The sequence below is a fragment of the Chaetodon trifascialis genome, chromosome 15 (genome assembly GCF_039877785.1).
Source record: "Chaetodon trifascialis isolate fChaTrf1 chromosome 15, fChaTrf1.hap1, whole genome shotgun sequence".
Classification (NCBI taxonomy): Eukaryota; Metazoa; Chordata; class Actinopteri; order Chaetodontiformes; family Chaetodontidae; genus Chaetodon; species Chaetodon trifascialis.
Window position 1 is genome coordinate 12,463,024 of NC_092070.1, and position 22,770 is coordinate 12,485,793.

General features: G+C 40.4%; 1 protein-coding gene and 1 gene segment (V, D, J or C); both read left to right on the plus strand.

Annotated features, from left to right (window-relative positions):
- Positions 1–22,770, plus strand: part of LOC139343199 (uncharacterized) — a 198,360-nt gene that overhangs the window by 166,191 nt on the left and 9,399 nt on the right. The window contains 12 exon segments of the mRNA XM_070980691.1: positions 17,643–17,954; positions 18,077–18,361; positions 18,554–18,850; positions 18,943–19,254; positions 19,377–19,661; positions 19,853–20,149; positions 20,242–20,553; positions 20,676–20,960; positions 21,152–21,448; positions 21,541–21,852; positions 21,975–22,259; positions 22,452–22,739. Coding sequence (XP_070836792.1) covers positions 17,643–17,954; positions 18,077–18,361; positions 18,554–18,850; positions 18,943–19,254; positions 19,377–19,661; positions 19,853–20,149; positions 20,242–20,553; positions 20,676–20,960; positions 21,152–21,448; positions 21,541–21,852; positions 21,975–22,259; positions 22,452–22,739 — 3,567 coding nt within the window.
- On the plus strand, positions 9,066–14,095 carry LOC139343219 (Ig mu chain C region membrane-bound form-like). The segment is given in 5 exon segments: positions 9,066–9,159; positions 11,262–11,564; positions 12,693–13,007; positions 13,122–13,442; positions 13,578–14,095. Coding segments are annotated over 5 exon segments (1,398 nt in total).

Genomic DNA, 22,770 nt, shown 5'->3' on the forward strand with positions numbered 1-22,770 from the left:
TCCAGAGAAAAGGAACACAATAGAAAAAGCCCTGTTAACCAACTGCCTGAGTTATATCCTGCTAGAGATATAGTAACAAAATCACATCAACAACTTTCATTTCATAAAGAGGTTTCATGCAATTCTGAAATTAAATACTCTAATCCAGACATTATGAAAACCCTTCAATAAGCTCCATTTATGTCTGCCTCAAACACCATGCATTGCTGCCACATTCTGCCCATTAGCTGGCTGAAGACATACCAGGAGACCATTGACTTGCGCATTGTTATACGTTGTTTGAAAACAAATCTATCTTTTATCAAAAGCCATGAGACACCTTGTCTCAAAACAGCATGGGAGAGGAAGCAAGGCAGGAAGGAAGCCAACACAAGAGGGACATGGGGAGAGATCACAGAAGGAAGCTAGAGTAGTAGAGGAGAAGAGCCAGGAGGGTGGCTGACACTGGTGTAGTGCCGTATCCAATATTACATATTGTTTTTGCATCAGTCTCTTTCTTATGAAATGTGAGACTTCATGGTACCACTGACCATACCAGTCAACAGTGGAATTTGAATTTCTTGGTGCCCCATGTTAGGTTGTCCCACCACCCTAACCACTGTCCACATACCCCTTACATTTAGATAAAAGTACACACAGTGAATCCTAAAATCACCTCTTGGCAACCACTTTCTTTATAATATCAGAGCAACAAGGACTGTGTTGAAAAGTTTTGACATGATGATGGTACTGGAGGCGAAGTCAAGGGATCACAAAATTACATTACAAATACATTATTCCACAAAGGTCCGAGTGGCTGGAAGTTTTCTTTCCAACGAAGCAGCAGCACACCAGACTTGATTTATTTCATCAGCTGATCTCAGTCTTCAGACAGCTGATTGGTCAGACTGCATCCTCTTGATTGGTTGGAGGAAAAACCTGCAGCCCTTTGTGGAATAGTTTGGACATGCCTGATGTAGGGGGACATGAATGTGTGTATGAAATTTCATAGCAATAGCTCTCATTTCACCTAAAACCACAAACATCAATCTTTTGGTGTCACTGATGAAAAATCAGGGGATCGGCATTAGGCTACATACTCTGGGCACCATGGATATCTGTAGGTTACGGCCACCGACGTTCCCCCCTTTTTTCGTCTAACCTGCTGTGCATTGGAGGAGTGTGTGTGCCGAGCAGGCGGAGCGGACCTCAGCGCAGGATTGGCTCGTCCTGGGGGTATCATCTCCCTACGCCTCACACCTCCCACCTTCGGCTGTCCGCTCGCTGAATTGGTGCAGTGTCGGGGCCCGTTCATCAATCACCAGGCGCCAATCGAGGACAGGATGCGGAAAGGCTCGAGCAGACCGGCACTCGAGGCGGCTGAAGAGCAGCATGCCAGACGTGTCATTTTGTGTGGCCGTATTGTGAGACTGAGAGGCATTTTGAATCTTGTGAAGGACTGGGCCAGAGCCAGCTTCAACCACTGATGTTAATAATGACGTAGAGGTAGTGGAGATTTTGTTTAGTGCACATTAGGAAGAAGGGGTGCTGCTCTGCTGTTTATGTTAAACTTTTCTAAGAGGGTTTTGGTTTTGGATTGTTTTGTTTTTTTTGTTAATAAGTCCTCTTTTGGTTTTGATTGCTTTCTGATTTATCAGCACTCGTAGGCCCATTTCCTTTAGTTGCCTCTGTTTTTTGTTTGTACATATCATTTTCCTTACCTTTAAAATAAATAACTTTGCTTTCACCAATTACAACTGGTTTATGTTGCTTCCCTTTATCCACCATGAGCTAGGGGTTGTACACTGTACAAACTTTTATGGCAATCTATCCAATAGTTGTAGAGACATTTCACTAAACAAACAAAGAGTCAACTTCATTGTGGTTCTCAAAAGAAATTAAAAGAGGCCACCAAATTCAGTAGGATTCATCTTTGGGAGATCATGAATGTCTGTGTGCTGCTAGCTGGGCTAAAAGACCCACATGTTAGTATAATGAGAAAAGTTTACAATTACCCTGAGTTGCCCTCATTGAGACTTGCCTTCAGTGCTGAAGATTGATGTCATCATGTCAATGATGAGGCTAGCTCTAACTCTGACTTTAACTCTCAGTCAAGGACAAGACAGGCAAACTAATCTTCTGTGATATCCCGAAAAGGGACCCTGACAGCAGGCATGAATCAGATGGCTTGGTTCTCTCCATCTCGAGCTCTCCTCCCAGTTCTCCCATCCCCCAATTATGAGACCTGGAGTCTGATTGCAAGGACAATGCTCTATCCCCACCACAGTCAGGAAGTCCTCTTCAGCAGGTCACTCCTTCCCTGTGTCAGTCTGCCAGCCACATGTTGGCCACCAAAGTGCTTTTCCAGGACTCGCTGGGCATCAACAGGAAGGTGGCAAATCTGAAGGGCATTGCAATGCTGGCAGAACAACCTGCACCTGCTCATAGCTTGTCCCACCACACCTTCTTTGGGAGGCACAAGCCATCATCACCAACTCCTCAGGATTAAGTTTATGCTCACCTCTCTGATCATTCACACCAGTGTGGCACTCAGATTGCCACAGCTCAGAACAACACAGCACTGCTGTCCCTAGCTGTCTCTGCTGTGGCAAACTAAGCAAAGGGTTCTTTCCCTGGAGCTGATATCATGAAGGCGATGATGACTGCCCTGACTCTCACCATGGTGAAGAGGGTGACTACATCCACAATTATGGTTTGACAGATTCTGACAGAGAGAAACATTTGGCTGCACATGTCTCAGCTTTTACCCCTCGTCAAAGTGGAACTGCTGGAAACTGCTCCAAAGCACCACAGCTCATCTGTGTGAGGCATCTGAGGAAAGTGGAGAGGGTCAAGAAGCACACCTCCTGAGGTACAGCTGCACTTCAGCCATGTCAGCAGCACTTGCTCTAGGAAAAGATGCCCCTGCAGCCACGGATTCAGGGCCATCCAGCTGCTGCTGCACGGTGTGGCAGTGACTTAACAGGCAACGGGCCCACAGTGGACATTTGGAGTAGAGAAGTTTAGTCATCTTATTCACTATCTTGATTTCCTGTGAGATAAAGCAGGCACTTATGATTATTTCTGACACATGTTTGGGTTACTGCAACACCCAGTTCTTACAGGCAGTGTTAACCACTAATAAGGAGTCAGAGCTACCTGAATGGGACTGTGTATGTAAGGCACCTACATTATTCTCTTAGCCAGTAGAGCAGGGCTGCTGGACAGACTGGCGCTTGCTGCTCTGCTGCTAACTGCTGCTTGTAAATGCCTGGGAAGACCAAATAGCTCCAAGAGTTACAGCTCCAAAAGTCGGTTTAAGTAAGTGTTGTTGCACTTTAACAGTTTTCACCTTTGTACATTTACATTTAAATCACACTCTGAAGTGGACAAAATTCAAATGAAAATGTAATCCCTTAGGGCTGCACGGTGGCGCAGCAGGTAGTGCGCGTGCCTCACAGCAAGAAGGTTGCCGGTTCGATCCCCGGGTCAGGCGGGGCCTTTCTGTGTGAAGTTTGCATGTTCTTCCCGTGCATGCGTGGGTTCTCTCCGGGCACTCCGGCTTCCTCCCACAGACCAAAAACATGCTCATTAGGTTAATTGATGACTCTAAATTGTCCGTAGGTGTGAGTGTGAGTGTGAATGTTTGTTTGTCCTTTCATGTGGCCCTGCAATCGGCTGGCGACCGGTTCAGGGTGTACCCCGCCTCTCGCCCATTGTAGCTGGGATAGGCTCCAGCCCCCCGCAACCCCGAAAGGGATAGGCGGTATAGATAATGGATGGATGGATGTAATCCCTTAGTCTTCCCATTAAGGAGGGGTCTTCAGTTACAACGTCACTTCCTCTCCATTGTGTTCCTCTCAGTAAAGTCTGCTTACTTAATACACTGCTGTAGCCAATGTCATCAACAGTGACATATTTTTTGTGATGCCTGTAATTTACCACAAATAGATGTCAATGATGCACTTTCACCTGCACCCACCAGCAAACAGGAGCATGGCTTCTACTTGTCCATATCACTCACGTCCACAATTATGAGGCTGAGCAGTTAAGCTTATAACTTAGCAGCCTAGCTTCAGGTCTGTGAACACAGAGTTCACTATTGTGTGTTTTGTTCCTGTTCCTGTTTGATACAAAACAAACTGAATAGAAAAGATTTTGTTTGACTTTCTTTTCTTATGGGTGTGCCTGAAGGACTTGACCCCTGTTGAAATGGTGTATCATAGCTGCACATGTGTGGCTGGATAATTGTTGTGCCACCACTGTGTTGCTTTCCTGTTCCTCTTTACCCCCAGCGGTAAATCCCAGTGGTTCCCACAGTAAATAGCTACAGCACAAAGTCATCATCTAAAGCAATGAAAGTTTTTTTTTTTTAAACCTTTATTTAACCAGGTAAAAGACCCAATGAGATTGAGATCTCTTTTACAAGGGGGACCTGGCCAAGAGGTCAGTAGCACACGTCACAATAAATAACAGACAGGCAATAAACAATATGATAGAGCAGCTAATAACTAAGGTCAAAGGTTGACATTTAAAGTGCAGCAGTGGAAGTCACAATAACAATTTTAAAAACACAAGCACTGTTCCAAGGTCTCACAATGTCTGTCAGTCAAGAGAGAGCGAAAGTTCTCCAATGGAATAAGCTCCGACATTTTTAAATCAGACTGGAGGGTATTCCATACTAATGGGGCAGCAAATTTGAAAGCTCTTTTCCCCTGTTCAGTCCTGACAGGGGGGACAATCAGGTGAATGATATCACCAGAGCGTAAGGCGTAGCGGCTTTTAGTTCTTTGCAGAAGTGTACACAAGTACGTTGGAATTAGGCCAAGAAGAGCTTTATAAATGAGAGTCAACCAGTGTACCGGCAGACACTCAGAGATGGCCATCCAGACTTGGCATAGAGTTCACAGTGATGGGTGAGTCTGCTACAGCCAGAGACAAATCTCAGCGCACAGTGATAGACGGTGTTCAAGAACTGTAGACATTTAGCTGAAGCTGTCATGTACAGAACATCACCATAATCAAGCAGAGGTAAAAAAGTTGCAGAAACAAGATATTTGCGAGCTCGGAGAGTGAAGCAGGATTTGTTTCTATAATAGAAACCAATTTTAATCCTGAGCTTGGTGACCAAACTATACAATATGCACTTTGAATGAAAGCTCATGATCAATAAGAAAACCCAAGTACTTGTAATTTGAGACAAGTTTAATGGGAACACCTCGTGAGGTTAAGATTGAGGGGATGTTCCCTGGTAATTCACCAGATCTAGAAAACACCATCAGTTTGTTTTTTTTGTGCATTTAAAACTAATTTAAGATTTTGCAATCGAGATTGCACAACATTAAAAGCAGATTGTAAAAACTCAAGAGCCTGCACAATTGAGGGTGACCAACAATAGATGACAGTGTCATCTGCATAAAAATGGTAAGAGGCATTTGACAGGTTATCAAATGTTTTGTTTATATAAATAGAAAATAAAATAGGCCCCAAGACTGAACCTTGGGGCACACCTTTGGAGACCTCAGAAAATGACGAGGTGGAACCAGCCATCTGAACACACTGGGTTCTATCAGACAAATAATTGGCAAACCACAAGGCTGTATTTTTAGACAGGCCAATCTGATATAGCATGTTTATCAGTAAACCGTGATCTACTGTGTCAAATGCCTTTGACAAGTCAATAAAAAGTGCAACACAGTATTTCTTGCAGTCCAAAGCATAGTTAAAATCATTCAGAACCTTAAGAGTGGCTGTGACTGTGCTGTGTTGCTTTCTGAAACCAGGTTGGAACGTTGATAAAATATTATTTGCTTCAAGAAAATCTTCGAGCTGATCACTGACCAGTCGTTCGAACACTTTGGAGAGCACACAAAGTTTGGATATCAGACGGTAATTATTTACATCTGAAGGTTCCCCCCCTTTTAACAGGGGAAGAATAAAAGTTGACTTCCAGATTTTGGGAATTTTACTAGTGGTAAAGCTCAAATTAAAAATGTGCGAAAGAGGCTCAGCAATGAAATCTGCAGATGATTTGAGAAAGAACGGGTCCAGTTTGTCAGGACCCGCTGCTTTTTTAGCGTCCAGTTTGGACAAAACTCTCTGCACATCAGAGGCAGACACAGGAGTAAAATAAAAACAATTTGCACTACTATTTGCAACCCGAGCATCCATAATTGAGACAGGCTTAACGAGTTCGGGGTTTACAGTGTCAAATAAATAACCAGCAGAAATAAAGTGTTTGTTAAACCAGTTCAACATGTCAGATTTTTCAGTCAGAGTACATGAACCTTTCATCAAAAAATTTGGGAGTTCAGTTGTTGATCCAAGACCAGAACTCTTCAAAATTTCTTGGGGTCGTTTAGGTTATTGGTTGTTTCAGTGAGGTAAAACTCTGACTTGGCCTTCTTAATAAAGGATGTACATTTATTGCGAAGCTGCCTGAAGGAGAGCCAGTCGGCCTCATTTTTAGTTTTTCTTTGCTTTGGCCCAGGCAGCATCTCTTGTCTTAAGCAAATGACCAATTTCTGGACAGAACCAGGGGTTATTTCGTCCCTTAACACAAAATTTGCATAGGGGTGCATGTTTATCAATTAATCTCAGAAATTCATCATAGAAGTTTTTCCAAGCAAGTTCAACATCATCGAAGAGCAAAACTCTGCTCCAATCAAAAACTGACAAATCATGGTTAAAAGCTTGCTCATAAAAGTGTTTAAAATCTCTTGTCAGCAGAAGCTGTGGCTTAGTTTTTGGGAGCTTGGCATTTCTCACAGTAGCAATAGCACAGTGGTCACTTAAATCATTCGTAAAAATACCTACTCCAGTGTACTTGTGGGGAACATTAGTTATGATTAAATCAATTAATGATGATCTGGTAGGCTGTTTTGCATTAGGGCGGGTTGGACTATGAATTAGCTGAGCAAGATTAAATGAGTCACAAACAGATTTCAAGCTATTTGATGCGGATATCAGCCAATCAAGGTTTAGATCTCCAACCAAAACAAGTTCACTCATGTTAAACCTGGAAATAATATCTGACAGTGACGAAAGGGCTTCATTACATGCTGAGGGTGGTCTATAGCAACCCATAACTGTTATAGACTGATCCTGTGCAAAATCAAGTTTTAGGGCAAGAAGCTCAAATTGCTTGCTCAAGGACACAGAGAATAGGATAGACACATGGTACCTATTTTTAACATAGATGGCTATACCCCCGCCTTTCCTGGGACGATCACAGCGGAAGACACGATAGCCTTTTATTAAAATGTCATTGTCTGAAATTGATTTTGTCAGCCAGGTTCCAGACAGGACAAGAACGTCAGTGTCAGTTGACTGAATCCAAATTTTTACAAAGTCTAATTTTGGGAGCAAACTTTGTATGTTTAGATGGAGAATGCCAAGGCCACATCTGGCACTGAAGTCATCAGGGGTAGCAATACAATTCAGAGTATAATGTTCTAAAATCTAAAATTATGGAACCAGGCGTAATATTCCAAGAAATAACTTAGAATTAAAGTTGTAAATTTAGACGAAATAAAATGGAAATTGTAAGGTCATAAATTTGCGAGTAAAAACAAGAAGAAGAAGAATTTGCCCATGTCCCCCCCTGCTTTTGCCTCCCCTTTTTCTTCCTCCTGTCCGTCAAGTCTGAGTTTGTGTTTCTGCAGGGCATGGCCAAGAGTGCTCCTCTTGAGCACAGATGTGCGTATTTAAGCACCAGGGTTTCAACCAGTATTTGTTGTATGGCCTGCCTTGCTGCGTGGTAAATAACCAGAGCTCAAGAAAAGCAGCAACTACCTTTATCAGAATCTTCTCATCTTGTGTGCTACCTGCCTTCCTTACTTACATTTCCCTGTCTGTGCTCAGGTGTCTCATCCTCACCTGCTGTCGCCCATGCCTCTCAGTCTTCTCTCATGAAGACCTGGACCTGTCTCCACTCGCCTTCAGCCTCATTGGATTCTGCCTCATCCAAACCTGTTTACATCTGTCCATTGTGTTGTAGTTCCTCATGCACAAAACCATCTCATCCAAATCAGTATGTCGTTTTCTTCAGAATCGGCCCAATTCACGGCAATGTCTCCTCAACGTTCGAATGTTTATGATAATATGGTGATTCTGTGCTAAAATCATGACTGTTTCCTTGTTACTAAATCTGAGTGCAACGTATACTTTGGTTAGGTCATCCACTGCAGGTATAATACACAGCAAGCGTCTGGTGTGTTAGGTTGATCCAACCTTGGAAAGAGAAGCGATACAGTCCCTGAACAAAACATCTTTGACTAAAATCTCAGAGAACATTCAAGTTTTTTCTTGTAAATTAACCTTTTTAATCTCAGAGAATATCCTCTTTTTTAGCACTTTTTCTCTTTCTCTTTTCACATCATCCATACAAGTATTGTCATTGATCAAGTCTTTCTGTTGCTGCTGCCATTAAACTGCAGAACTTCAGAAAAGTGACTGAATAATCTCAGACTGCAAACAGAATTACCAATTACCTTTTTGGTATTGGTTCAGATTGAAAAGCAAACTGACAGCAGTTGCCATGAATGTAGTGCTGAAGCATTTCCTCAGATGTGCTACACATGACTTGACGCTAAAATAAATAATTAAACAAAACAGCAAAATTGTATTATGACACTGACTCAGATGGCAAGTGAATGAACAAAACATTAGATACCTTAAGGATGGACAGTGTGGCTGTTTGAAGTGGTTATGATGCATCAAGTGAACATGTTAAAAAAAAAGATTTTTTTTTTTAAATCTAAATGGTTTTCGTCTTGTTTTGTTTTGTTTTGTTTTGTTTTTTAATCTAAATGTTAAAATGTATCCTGAAGGGAAGCAGAGCTCTATATAATCGGCTTGTATCAAGCTTAATAGTAATTTAAGCTGAATGAACTAGATCTGCTTGTGTGAACTGGAGCTGACAGGAGGGTCTGATAAGAGGAAGTCTTCAGTAACCGTCAGCAAGCACACATAATTTAATGTAACCCGCACCACAGGGAATTAATATCTCAAAGGAAGTGGTTACTAAATAGTTCAGTGGGAATTGCTTTGTCAGTGAAACATGTTTACTTTCATGGTTTAATCGACACTTTTAATATTTGTATTAGGAGCAGATGGTAATATATCACTGTGATGGCTTTGACTACTGGGGGAAAGGGACGCAAGTCACCGTAACTTCTGGTAAGTATTAATCGAATATACTCTGAGTGAATAATATTCCATGTTTTTCCATTTTATCATGAAATTTCTGTTCTTAAATTGAAATGTAATTTGCAGCAGAAACCAAAAATCTGTGTAAATGTTGGTTATATACGGCAGTTTTCTGAGTGAAAGCAATAATTTATTAGCCGATAAAAGATGTAAGGTATTTTTGTACATAAGTCCTGTTGAAATCAGTCACTGTGTTGACTACTTTGACTACTGGGGAAAAGGAACGATGGTCACCGTCACATCAGGTAAAATCAGCTTTTCTAGTCTTTTTATGGAAAATGTGGTAATTACACTGTTTACTGTGGTAAATTTCGACCTCAGTGGCATCAGAGGCATCTTTAAGGTGCTAGTTTTTGTATGTTGGATGTGTTGATATATGACACTGTGACGGTGCTTTTGACTACTGGGGGAAAGGCACGATGGTCACCGTCACATCAGGTAAGACGAAATTCTAATTTTTTCTCTAACGTGCACGTTTTGATTTAAAAACAGTTTTAGGATTTTTTAAGAAATCCAGTCGCGACTCTGTTTATTCATTTCTGGAAGACTGTGTGTTCAATGCGTTACATCCAGTCGACTCAGTTGAATTTTTGGGGGGTGAAAATCGTTTTTTGGGTCCATCTTCTGAATCCTCATCTGCAAAAACAGAGGAAGATGTGCAGAAATGGGTAGATTGTCAAAAACAAACCTGTCATGGAAAGTGTAGATATCTGGGAACAGGTTTTTGTATGCAGTGGTTCATAGTTTGTTAAACTGTGACTACGCTTTTGACTACTGGGGAAAAGGCACGATGGTCACCGTCACCTCAGGTATGTCGTTTTAACATTTCTGACGGGAGGATAAAATTCCTGATCACATTATTAAAATAGATTTCATCATTTTCACGCTGTCGTCTTATCACCGGCCAACAGTATTTTTGTAGTCTGGCATAAAAAAAAAAAAAAAAAAAAAAAGTTGTGTTTAAAACTCCTGGCTCTGTAGTTCAGTTACAAATGAAGTGTATATTTTAGTTTGAATTTAACTGTAAGACATGAAGTCATGGGACATCAGAGAAATGAGTTTTTGTAAGAAGGGTTAATTGGCTTTCTTAACTGTGACAACTGGGCTTTCGACTACTGGGGGAAAGGCACGATGGTAACAGTGTCATCAGGTAAGATTTCTAGCGTTTGAAATTTACTGCAGGGTATGTTTCATACTGTAAATATCATGTGTAAGTTATTTTCTATTGTCTCATGTCACGTGTCACTTCAAAAGTAAATTTATTAGCGTAAAAAGCCAAACGGGGGATATCCTCAGTCAGATTCACTGGTGGATATTTATGGCTGTCTTTTTGGTAATTTAAGTGGATTTTATAAATGGGATTAATTCAATGTTGAGGTCGGCTGTTGCGCTCGCATTAGTAGATGGAAACTTTTCATACGAACAGCTAAATAGATTGAGCACTGTGCTACTACAATGCTTTTGACTATTGGGGAAAAGGTACAACGGTCACTGTTTCATCAGGTAAGAACACGCTTTAACTTCACACAAAACTGCTCAATTTCAAAAAAGTGCTTTGTTTTTGTAAGAATATGGCTGCAGGTTGTTTAATGGATGTTTACCGACTGCGATCGGTGAAGTCAGTCTAATCTAATCTAATCTAATCTAATCTAATCTAATCTAATCTAATCTAATCTAATCTCCACCGCTTCATCCCTTAAATTTAAAGGAATACTAATGATTATTGTCAAAGTTGTGAATTTAAAGAAATGGTTAGTTTATTGACTATCAAATTCAGATATACAATGACAAACTAGGGCGGGTAATATTGTCAAGGCAGGCAAACCTTTGCGCGAAGAAAAACATGAAATAATGTGATTGGGAAACATAAAGATCTGCGTAAAGACGGCACTGGAGATTTCCACATCCAACATACTAAAAACTGATGCCTTCAGTGTTGTGCTTTTTGACATTGTTCATCAATTGAATTGACTTCTCTCTATTTTAACTCTTGCTTGGTGAAACATGTATGTTATGTTGAATTCTGTTTTTATTTTGGTATTATATAACGCGTTTGTTTTTTCCTTTCTCAGCCACTCCAACTGCACCAACTCTGTTTCCTCTGATACAATGTGGTTCTGGCACTGGAGACATGGTCTCTCTTGGCTGTCTTGCCACCGGCTTCACACCCTCCTCACTGACCTACGCATGGACCCAAAATGGCGTGGCCTTGACAGACTTCATTCAGTATCCTCCAGTTCAGAAAGGCGACACTTATACGGGAGTCAGTCAAATCCAAGTGAGCACACAGGACTGGGAAGGAACTGATCCTTTCCAATGTAAAGTGACTCATCCAACGGGAGATAAAGTTGTTTTTATACCAAGACCACTAGGAAGTAAGTCATATATAAATGCATTTTTAGTAGATATTGTAGAGCTGTTGCCATATTTTAAAATAGTACAACAACTTTAAGTTCTATTTTTCTTCAAATGTTATTATTAATATTACAAGTAACTGACAAATAATGTCATACTTAATTGCTAGTTATTGGTTACAAATTAAGGTAGAGTTCAGTATCAAATAGAGGAGCAGTGATGATAATAAACTTAATTTTAAGATCAAATAGGTTATTCAAATTACCAAAACTCTTACAAAAGCAAGAAACACAAAGACATAATAGTAGTAATAATAATAATAATAATATAATCATAAGTAAGTGTTATTGGTGTAATATATCTGGAAAAAAAAGTTAATCTTTATTGTTTGGTTGATTGGAGAAATGTTATCAGAGACAGACTTTACCACACCTTTGTAAATTTATCCCAAGCTCCTGTTGAAATGTGTGAACTAAATGTAAAGCAGCAATTGGTTTCATTTTAGAAACAAATATACTCCAATCTGTCATTTAAAATGAACAGAAACACAGAGGAGAGCACAACAAAAAATGCAAGTGTCACCAAATCAAATAGCGTGACATATCTTTACATATGTTTTATTTAATAATTGGTTAGTCTGGTGGGCAAACTGAACAGTGAGGTGGGAGAAGAACACTGAAGCTTTCTTGTTCATATTCAGCTGCTGTCTATTTTAGTCTTTACTAATATACTCTCTGTCCTCTGCACCTGACCACGACCATTTTATGGCAATGTGTTCTGCTTCTTTTCATATATCTGCATAATCCTAGTCATGCAGATAGATGAAAAATGTGTGTTGATCATTAACATCCATGCAACAGAATCATTTGTTCGCTTGCCTGATCAATGTATATGCAGAAGTGAGCATTAATGCAATCAGCAATAAGTCACATTTAGTGTTAAGTTGAGGACTCCAATCATTACATGCATGTGTGTGTGCCGTTTATAAACATACGGTAGAAAAGTCATGAATTCAGTCTTTATTGTCAGTCTATAGTAAAAGTAGATTACACTGTGGCGCAGTGTTCACCTCTACTTCTGCATATATATTTATATATATTATTCCCTGCTTCCGCATATATATATATTTGTGTATGTTTGTTTTTCAGCAGAGCCTAAGCTGCCAACTCTTACGGTGTTGGCCTCCTGTGATGAGCAAAAAGAGGCTTCCTTCTCCTGCTTTGCCAAAGAATTTTCACCAGAACATCATAAGATTAAATGGCTGAGAAATGATGAGGACATCACCAACAAACTGTACGAGGTCACAACTCCTCCTCACAAGAATGGAACACTGTACAGTGCTGGAAGTTTTCTCAAGGTACCGTCCAGTGATTGGAGACAGCCCGGCACTACTTTTACATGTCTGTTTGAGGGGAAAGAGGGCTCCAAGAATTCATCTGTGACATACAGCACTGATGGGCCATGTGAGTAGTTTGCTGCTCTTTCTTTAAAAAAGTTTGTAAATTGAATTTCAACTGATGTTTTTTCAATTAATATTTGCTTTCTGTCCAATAATTGTCCATTAATTCCTCCCTCAGCATGTCCCACCTGTTTTGAAGCAGATGTGGAAATAGCGATCATTGGCCCCGCACTGGAGGACATGTTCTTACACAGAAAAGGAAAGATAGTATGTCAAGTCAAGGCAAACAAGCCAACTCTTGGGAAGATTTGGTGGGAGGACGAAGATGGAAAGGAAATGGTTAGTTCCTCAAAGACGCCTGTTCAAGGAAAAACAAACATATTCAGCGTTTCGCTTGACATCTCGTATGACGAATGGAGCCAGGGGATAAAGCGGGTCTGCAGGGTTGAACATTCAGAGTTCCTTGAGCCATTGAAGAAACCCTATGAGAGGAATATTGGTAAGAAAAGCCTGTTTGTAATTCCTCTTGTCAAGTCATCAAACATGTTTTGAGTGTATTTTGTAACAGATATTCTCTTGAGTGCAGATACTTTTATCTGTGGCAGGAGGCCTAATTGTTCTCTCATGCTTTCAGGAGGAGAGATTCAGCGTCCTTCAGTGTTTATGCTGCCTCCAGTAGAACATACCAGAAAAGAAACGGTGACCCTGACTTGCTATGTGAAAGACTTCTTCCCTCAGGACGTTTTTGTGTCTTGGCTTGTTGATGATGAGGAAGCAGACTCAAACTATGAGACCCACACCACAAATCCTCTAGCAAATAATGGATCCTATTCTGTTTATGGCCAGTTATTGGTCAGCCGTGAGCAGTGGAAAAAGAACGACATGGTGTACAGCTGTGTAGTTCACCACGAGTCTATGGTTAACACAACTAAAGCTATTGTCAGGTCCATTGAGCAAAGAACATCTGAGAAAACCAACCTGGTCAACCTCAACATGAACATCCCTGAAGCATGCAAGGCTCAGTAGATGTTATTTTGTGTCGCTGTGTCTTCTGCTGTTTGTTGAATGTTTGTTGCTTGTGATGTGACATTGTGTTTGTCTTCAATGCAGATTGAAAATCAAAATAAAAAAAGCACTTTGCAACTTTGCTGATGTATGTTGTATGCAGTTCATGTCTTTATTTAACCAGTTTGTTTGAGCTCCATGTTTATTCTAAGTGTCCTGTCACAGTGCTTTCCTAATGCAGCACAGGTTTGATGTAGATATCAGCTTGTTCAAGTTTAAAGCTCTGTGACAATAACAACACATCAAACTTTCAACATCATGTAACTAGAATAACTCCTCCTCCACCAAAAAAATTAAGATTAACAGAATCATATTTGTTCATGTTTAATGTAGATGGTGTATTAACACTGTTTGTGTGACTTGTCTTTGTGTATGTGTGCTTCCTCTACTGGGTCTTGCCCCACAAACACAAAACAAATGATTATTTATGGTTGAACTCATGGTTTATGGTTGTCAGTCAAATGATGAATATACTGATTCACAAGCCAAGTCATGCATGCCACACCAATAATGAGGTCTTTCAATGGCAATTCAGGGCCATCATCGAGCATATTATTATTTTATTTAACATTTATCAGTATGATAAACATTTTTGAGGAACATGCTAAACTATTAGGCCTCATGCCACAGTCTACACTGGCAATGTAATAAGTAGCAAGACATATAACCAGTACTGATTTTTTATTTATTTATTTATTTTTATTTTTTTTTGACTGACTGACTGACTGACTGACTGACTGACTGACTGACTGACTGACTAAATCTACTCTGACCTGTGAGACTTGAAAATATGTGACTCTACTAAAGGGAGTTAATAGATTTTGTGTCATCACATTGTCATGTGATCTATTGTTCATATCTGTGTGTATGTTGTCCCAAATATTAACTGATTAATCACTGTCCAGTGCATCCAGAGTGCCTGGACTACTACCAGTGCAACACTGCCACTGAGGCAGACGACGATAACATGGGAGACACAGCCCTCACCTTCATCCTCCTCTTCCTCATCACTCTGCTGTTCGCTATTGGAACCACTGCTTTCAAGGTAACAATGAGTTTATATGTGAGAGTTGTGCACAGAGAACCAGAATGAGACCACTGAGTAAATACTGTCATGTATTTAATCAGGCTGTGCAGTGGAATGACACTTAATAATAATAAAATAATAATAATAGTCACCATGTAATCACATCATAAACTCAGTAAATCTCTTGTGCATTATGAATATTTGACTACATCCTGCTGCTTTACGAAGCACTTTTTAACATTCTGAACAACAGTTAAAAGGATGTTTACCCACAACACCACTATCTCTTAACTTACCGCTTTTTATACTGTATTCTAATTTCAATTGTGATTGCAGCAAAAGCTTCAACTATTAATGATGATTTAATTTTTTGAGACATGATAAAATGAAAATCAGCTTTGGAAAGATAAAGAGTTTTACAGATTATGTTACAAAGGTGTTGAATTAGCTCTGTGGCATATTGAGTGATGTGTCAACTAAAATTCAACATTTCAAACCATAAAATCTTAAGACTATTGTCCTGAACTGAATGAAATTTGGCAAATTTGTCAAATACTCACTGGAAATTTACAACATAAGGCAGATGTAATGTTTTGTTTATACATTTACTTTGTGAATCATGAGGAAATTGAATGCATGGCGCAATGACTGCACTTTCAGGATTCAGGTGTGTATTTTTATGTTTTATGATGCAGCAATGTTGTAATGGTAATGTGGTGACAAACAGCAGGAATTTGATCATTTTGGTGGCATTTTACTGATTTGTATTTTTATGTTGTTTTTTTTCTGTCTTTTCAGATTAAATGAAACCAGGTGAACTCTGTAAAAAGAAAGTATTTTTCACACATTTTTCCATATATACTCAGGCTATCATGTAAGTCATCACAATTGTCCTTTTTCCTTTTGATTACGAGAGCTTTGTGTCTTTTTGAAAATAAATTGTTGCTTCTGAAACTTTTTTCTCTCTTAAATTATTTTGAAGTGTTTCATGTTGAATATTGTTTCACCTATAAAAGTTCAATGCATAATACTAATAGCAGCAATATTCAATCATTAATTAAAAAAAATATGTTATTATATGAAATTATAAAATTGCATTTTATTCCATGTCGTTTAATATTCTGCTTTGTTCATCACCTCTCCAGCACCTGGAGTCAACAGCCCGTGTTCAACACAATATGTAAATTCACAGATTTTACACTTGGTTAGTTCTTGAGTCTATTAATAATAGAGAACTAGAACTAAAACCTTTACAAAAGTCATGAGAAGCTATGTAACATCTATGTGACAACATATACAAATTGATATGAGATATTTAAATGTGCCCTGTTTCTCTTACTGGTGTGACCACACCTCACACCTGGTGTCTGTGATGCACCGTTGCGCTCTGCATTGTTTCACTTCTGTATTTTGGTACTTTTTTGAGACCTGGGTGTACTCAGTGCTTCCGCTTGCCGCTAGACCTGATCACTGTGCCCTGTCACGCTGCAACATCTGTGCAACATCTGTGCAACAGACCTTCAGTGCTTTCTCCGCCTGACCCCACCAGACACTGTAAAAGTACAACTCTGCCATCTATCCTAAATACAAAGACATTACACTTAGAATTGAGTCAACATAGATGGTTACTTGACCAAAAACTGAAGGTATGTACAACTGAAGAACTTAAAGCAGCTCATATTTTAAAAATGTCGACATCCAACATTTAGAATGAAGGAAGAAAAACCAAAATGATCTCTTATCTATCTCAGGACAGGAGGCCATTTCTCCAAACATCACATTGCACCCTGTCTGGGAAGGAGAATTCGGGACATCACCAGTCAGGCTCATCTGCACACTCAGTGGCTTCTTTCCAGAGAAACTGAGTGTGGTCTGGCAACGGAACAAGCAATCCCTAAACACAGCACAAATCCAAAGAAAGATTCAAAGTGTGAAGGAAGTGGAGAAAACGTTCAGTCTAAGCAGCGAGATTGAGCCAAATATGAAAGAGTGGGCAGATGGTTCAGATTTTACATGCAAATGCATTCACAACGACAGAGAATTCATGAAGACAATAAGTATTTGTCAAAGTAAGTATCTGCACTGTCTCACAGCATAATACGACAATTCTTGATGATATTTATAAGACATAAGTGCATTTGTAAAAAATAAAAAAAAAAACAATTAAAAAAAAAGTAGTTTGCATTAGATTAACTTTTTTTCTTCTTCTTCTCTGTAGTCCATAGAAGCACCCTTCCATCGATTCAGGTGGAGATTCCCAGCTTCAAGACAGTCATGATGGCAGAATCTGAGGTGAAAGCAACGTGTTCGGTCAGCACTGTTTTTGATACCAAGCTGACCTTGCTGATGGATGGGACGGTCTCACCAAGCAGCAAAATAAACCATGCCACAAACGCAACTCATATAGTCAGTGAAGTGACAGTTCCATCAAGTCAATGGAAACAACTCAAGTTTATAACATGCAGAGCTGTCCATAAGTGCTTCTCATCCACTGAGAGGACTGTGAATCTTTCAGGTAAGACAACTGTACAACATTTCAACTAAGTGTTTTGTTCACGGTGAAGGATGAGAGAGATAATTCCTTCATTTTCTTTGTTTATCATCCAGGACCTGCAGTTACAGCTCCATCAGTGGAGATCAGGAGATCTCTCCCACATTTGCTGAAGGGACACAGTGCAGTGCTGGAGTGTGACATCACCAAACTCTCCACCAGTGACCTTTATGTCACCTTTCAAGCAAACGGTGTTGATATCTCTGACAGACAGTATGTTGAACTTCCTGAAGCCCCAGGCCTCCATTCAATCAGCAGACACTTCACTGTCCCTCCAAGTCACTGGAAGAAAGACACAAGTTTCTCCTGCAAAGTCAATCAAGGCTTCTCCAGCAACTTTGAGTCAAACTCCACTGGAAATATCTTTGGTGTGAAGACTTTTTCTGATTTCTCTCATTTGTAGTTGAATTTATCTTGATATTTTATACTTTATGAATCTGTTTAAGTTACTACACTGAAAAACCGATGCACTGATTTGTCTCTCATGTAGTGGACCCATCAGTAGAGCTCCTTCTTGTCCCCAGTGAAGACTCAGGACAGCAGAAGCTCTTTTGCTCTGGATGGGGCTTCAACCCTCAAATTAAATGGTTTTCTGAGTCTCAGCAAAGATCTCCATCGACAAAAGACATCAGCATGGGTGCAGATGGACGCGTGTCAGTCACCAGTCAACTTCATATCCCTCAAACAGAGTGGAAAACAGGGAAGGTCTTCACTTGTGAAGTGTCTGACAAATCTCTGAACAAAACAGTTAAACAGGACATCAGCCTCTGTTCAGGTAAAATGAAATGGAAAGTATCAACATCTGCTTTCGGCTGTGAACTTTGACCATCCATAACTGGTTTTGACTAAAGTATGACATCAATATATTCTCCATGGACAGTATATGAGGCATCGTTTACAATAAATGACTTTACTTGTGATGTGGTTCTTGCTTCATTATTCGTTTTCTTTTGTTTTCATATTTCAGCTTATTCAAGTGCAGCTCCTTCGATTCAGGTGGAGATTCCCAGCTTCAAGACAGTCATGATGGCAGAATCTGAGGTGAAAGCAACGTGTTCGGTCAGCACTGTTTTTGATACCAAGCTGACCTTGCTGATGGATGGGACGGACTCACCAAGCAGCAAAATAAACCATGCCACAAACGCGACTCATATAGTCAGTGAAGTGACAGTTCCATCAAGTCAATGGAAACAACTCAAGTTTATAACATGCAGAGCTGTCCATAAGTGCTTCTCATCCACTGAGAGGACTGTGAATCTTTCAGGTAAGACAACTGTACAACATTTCAACTAAGTGTTTTGTTCACGGTGAAGGATGAGAGAGATAATTCCTTCATTTTCTTTGTTTATCATCCAGGACCTGCAGTTACAGCTCCATCAGTGGAGATCAGGAGATCTCTCCCACATTTGCTGAAGGGACACAGTGCAGTGCTGGAGTGTGACATCACCAAACTCTCCACCAGTGACCTTTATGTCACCTTTCAAGCAAACGGTGTTGATATCTCTGACAGACAGTATGTTGAACTTCCTGAAGCCCCAGGCCTCCATTCAATCAGCAGACACTTCACTGTCCCTCCAAGTCACTGGAAGAAAGACACAAGTTTCTCCTGCAAAGTCAATCAAGGCTTCTCCAGCAACTTTGAGTCAAACTCCACTGGAAATATCTTTGGTGTGAAGACTTTTTCTGATTTCTCTCATTTGTAGTTGAATTTATCTTGATATTTTATACTTTATGAATCTGTTTAAGTTACTACACTGAAAAACCGATGCACTGATTTGTCTCTCATGTAGTGGACCCATCAGTAGAGCTCCTTCTTGTCCCCAGTGAAGACTCAGGACAGCAGAAGCTCTTTTGCTCTGGATGGGGCTTCAACCCTCAAATTAAATGGTTTTCTGAGTCTCAGCAAAGATCTCCATCGACAAAAGATATCAGCATGGGTGCAGATGGACGTGTGTCAGTCACCAGTCAACTTAATATCCCTCAAACAGAGTGGAAAACAGGGAAGGTCTTCACTTGTGAAGTGTCTGACAAATCTCTGAACAAAACAGTTAAACAGGACATCAGCCTCTGTTCAGGTAAAATGAAATGGAAAGTATCAACATCAGCTTTTGGCTGTGAACTGTGACCATCCATAACTGGTTTTGACTAAAGTATCACATCAATACATTCTTCATGGACAGTATATGAGGCATCGTTTACAATAAATGACTTTACTTGTGATTTGGTTCTTGCTTCATTATTCATTTCTTTTGTTTTCATATTTCAGCTTATTCAAGTACAGCTCCTTCGATTCAGGTGGAGATTCCCAGCTTCAAGACAGTCATGATGGCAGAATCTGAGGTGAAGGCAACGTGTTTGGTCAGCACTGTTTTTGATGCCAAGCTGACCTTGCTGATGGATGGGACGGTCTCACCAAGCAGCAAAATAAACCATGCCACAAACGCAACTCATGTAGTCGGTGAAGTAACAGTTCCATCAAGTCAATGGAAACAACTCAAGTTTATAACATGCAGAGCTGTCCATAAGTGCTTCTCATCCACTGAGAGGACTGTGAATCTTTCAGGTAAGACGACTGTACAACATTTCAACTGAGTGTTTTGTTCACGGTGAAGGATGAGAGAGGTAGTGGCTTTGTCTTCTTTGTTTATCATCCAGGACCTGCAGTTACAGCTCCATCAGTGGAGATCAGGAGATCTCTCCCACATTTGCTGAAGGGACACAGTGCAGTGCTGGAGTGTGACATCACCAAACTCTCCACCAGTGACCTTTACGTCACCTTTCAAGCAAATGGTGTCGATATCTCTGACAGACAGTATGTTGAACTTCCTGAAGCCCCAGGCCTCCATTCAATCAGCAGACACTTCACTGTCCCACCAAGTCACTGGAAGAGAGACACAAGTTTCACCTGCAAAGTCAATCAAGGCTTCTCCAGCAACTTTGAGTCGAACTCCACTGGAAATATCTTCGGTGAGAAGACTTTTTCTGATTTCTCTCATTTGTAGTTGAATTTATCTTGATATTTTATACTTTATGAATCTGTTTAAGTTACTACACTGAAAAACCGATGCACTGATTTGTCTCTCATGTAGTGGACCCATCAGTAGAGCTCCTTCTTGTCCCCAGTGAAGACTCAGGACAGCAGAAGCTCTTTTGCTCTGGATGGGGCTTCAACCCTCAAATTAAATGGTTTTCTGAGCCTCAGCAAAGATTTCCATCAACTAATGACATCAGCATGGGTGCAGATGGACGCGTGTCAGTCACCAGTCAACTTCATATCCCTCAAACAGAGTGGAAAACAGGGAAGGTCTTCACTTGTGAAGTGTCTGACAAATCTCTGAACAAAACAGTTAAACAGGACATCAGCCTCTGTTCAGGTAAAATGAAATGGAAAGTATCAAATTCAGCTTTTGGCTGTGAACTGTGACCATCCATAACTGGTTCTGACTAAAGTATCACATCAATATAATCTTCATGGACAGTATATGAGGCATCGTTTACAATAAATGACTTTACTTGTGATTTGGTTCTTGCTTCATTATTCATTTCTTTTGTTTTCATGTTTCAGCTTATTCAAGTGCAGCTCCTTCGATTCAGGTGGAGATTCCCAGCTTCAAGACAGTCATGATGGCAGAATCTGAGGTGAAAGCAACGTGTTCGGTCAGCACTGTTTTTGATGCCAAGCTGACCTTGCTGATGGATGGGACGGACTCACCAAGCAGCAAAATAAACCATGCCACAAACGCAACTCATATAGTCAGTGAAGTAACAGTTCCATCAAGTCAATGGAAACAACTCAAGTTTATAACATGCAGAGCTGTCCATAAGTGCTTCTCATCCACTGAGAGAACTGTGAATCTTTCAGGTAAGACGACTGTACAACATTTCAACTGAGCGTTTTGTTCACGGTGAAGGATGAGAGAGGTAATGGCTTTGTCTTCTTTGTTTATCATCCAGGACCTGCAGTTACAGCTCCATCAGTGGAGATCAGGAGATCTCTCCCACATTTGCTGAAGGGACACAGTGCAGTGCTGGAGTGTGACATCACCAAACTCTCCACCAGTGACCTTTATGTCACCTTTCAAGCAAACGGTGTTGATATCTCTGACAGACAGTATGTTGAACTTCCTGAAGCCCCAGGCCGCCATTCAATCAGCAGACACTTCACTGTCCCTCCAAGTCACTGGAAGAAAGACACAAGTTTCACCTGCAAAGTCAATCAAGGCTTCTCCAGCAACTTTGAGTCAAACTCCACTGGAAATATCTTTGGTGTGAAGACTTTTTCTGATTTCTCTCATTTGTAGTTGAATTTATCTTGATATTTTATACTTTATGAATCTGTTTAAGTTACTACACTGAAAAACCGATGCACTGATTTGTCTCTCATGTAGTGGACCCATCAGTAGAGCTCCTTCTTGTCCCCAGTGAAGACTCAGGACAGCAGAAGCTCTTTTGCTCTGGATGGGGCTTCAACCCTCAAATTAAATGGTTTTCTGAGTCTCAGCAAAGATCTCCATCGACAAAAGACATCAGCATGGGTGCAGATGGACGCGTGTCAGTCACCAGTCAACTTCATATCCCTCAAACAGAGTGGAAAACAGGGACGGTCTTCACTTGTGAAGTGTCTGACAAATCTCTGAACAAAACAGTTAAACAGGACATCAGCCTCTGTTCAGGTAAAATGAAATGGAAAGTATCAACATCAGCTTTTGGCTGTGAACTGTGACCATCCATAACTGGTTTTGACTAAAGTGTGACATCAATACATTCTTCATGGACAGTATATGAGGCATCGTTTACAATAAATGACTTTACTTGTGATTTGGTTCTTGCTTCATTGTTCGTTTTCTTTTGTTTTCATGTTTCAGCTTATTCAAGTACAGCTCCTTCGATTCAGGTGGAGATTCCCAGCTTCAAGATGACAGAATCTGAGGTGAAAGCAATGTGTTTGGTCAGCACTGTTTTTGATGCCAAGCTGACCTGGCTGATGGATGGGACGGTCTCACCAAGCAGCAAAATAAACCATGCCACAAACGCAACTCATGTAGTCAGTGAAGTAACAGTTCCATCAAGTCAATGGAAACAACTCAAGTTTATAACATGCAGAGCTGTCCATAAGTGCTTCTCATCCACTGAGAGGACTGTGAATCTTTCAGGTAAGACGACTGTACAACATTTCAACTCAGT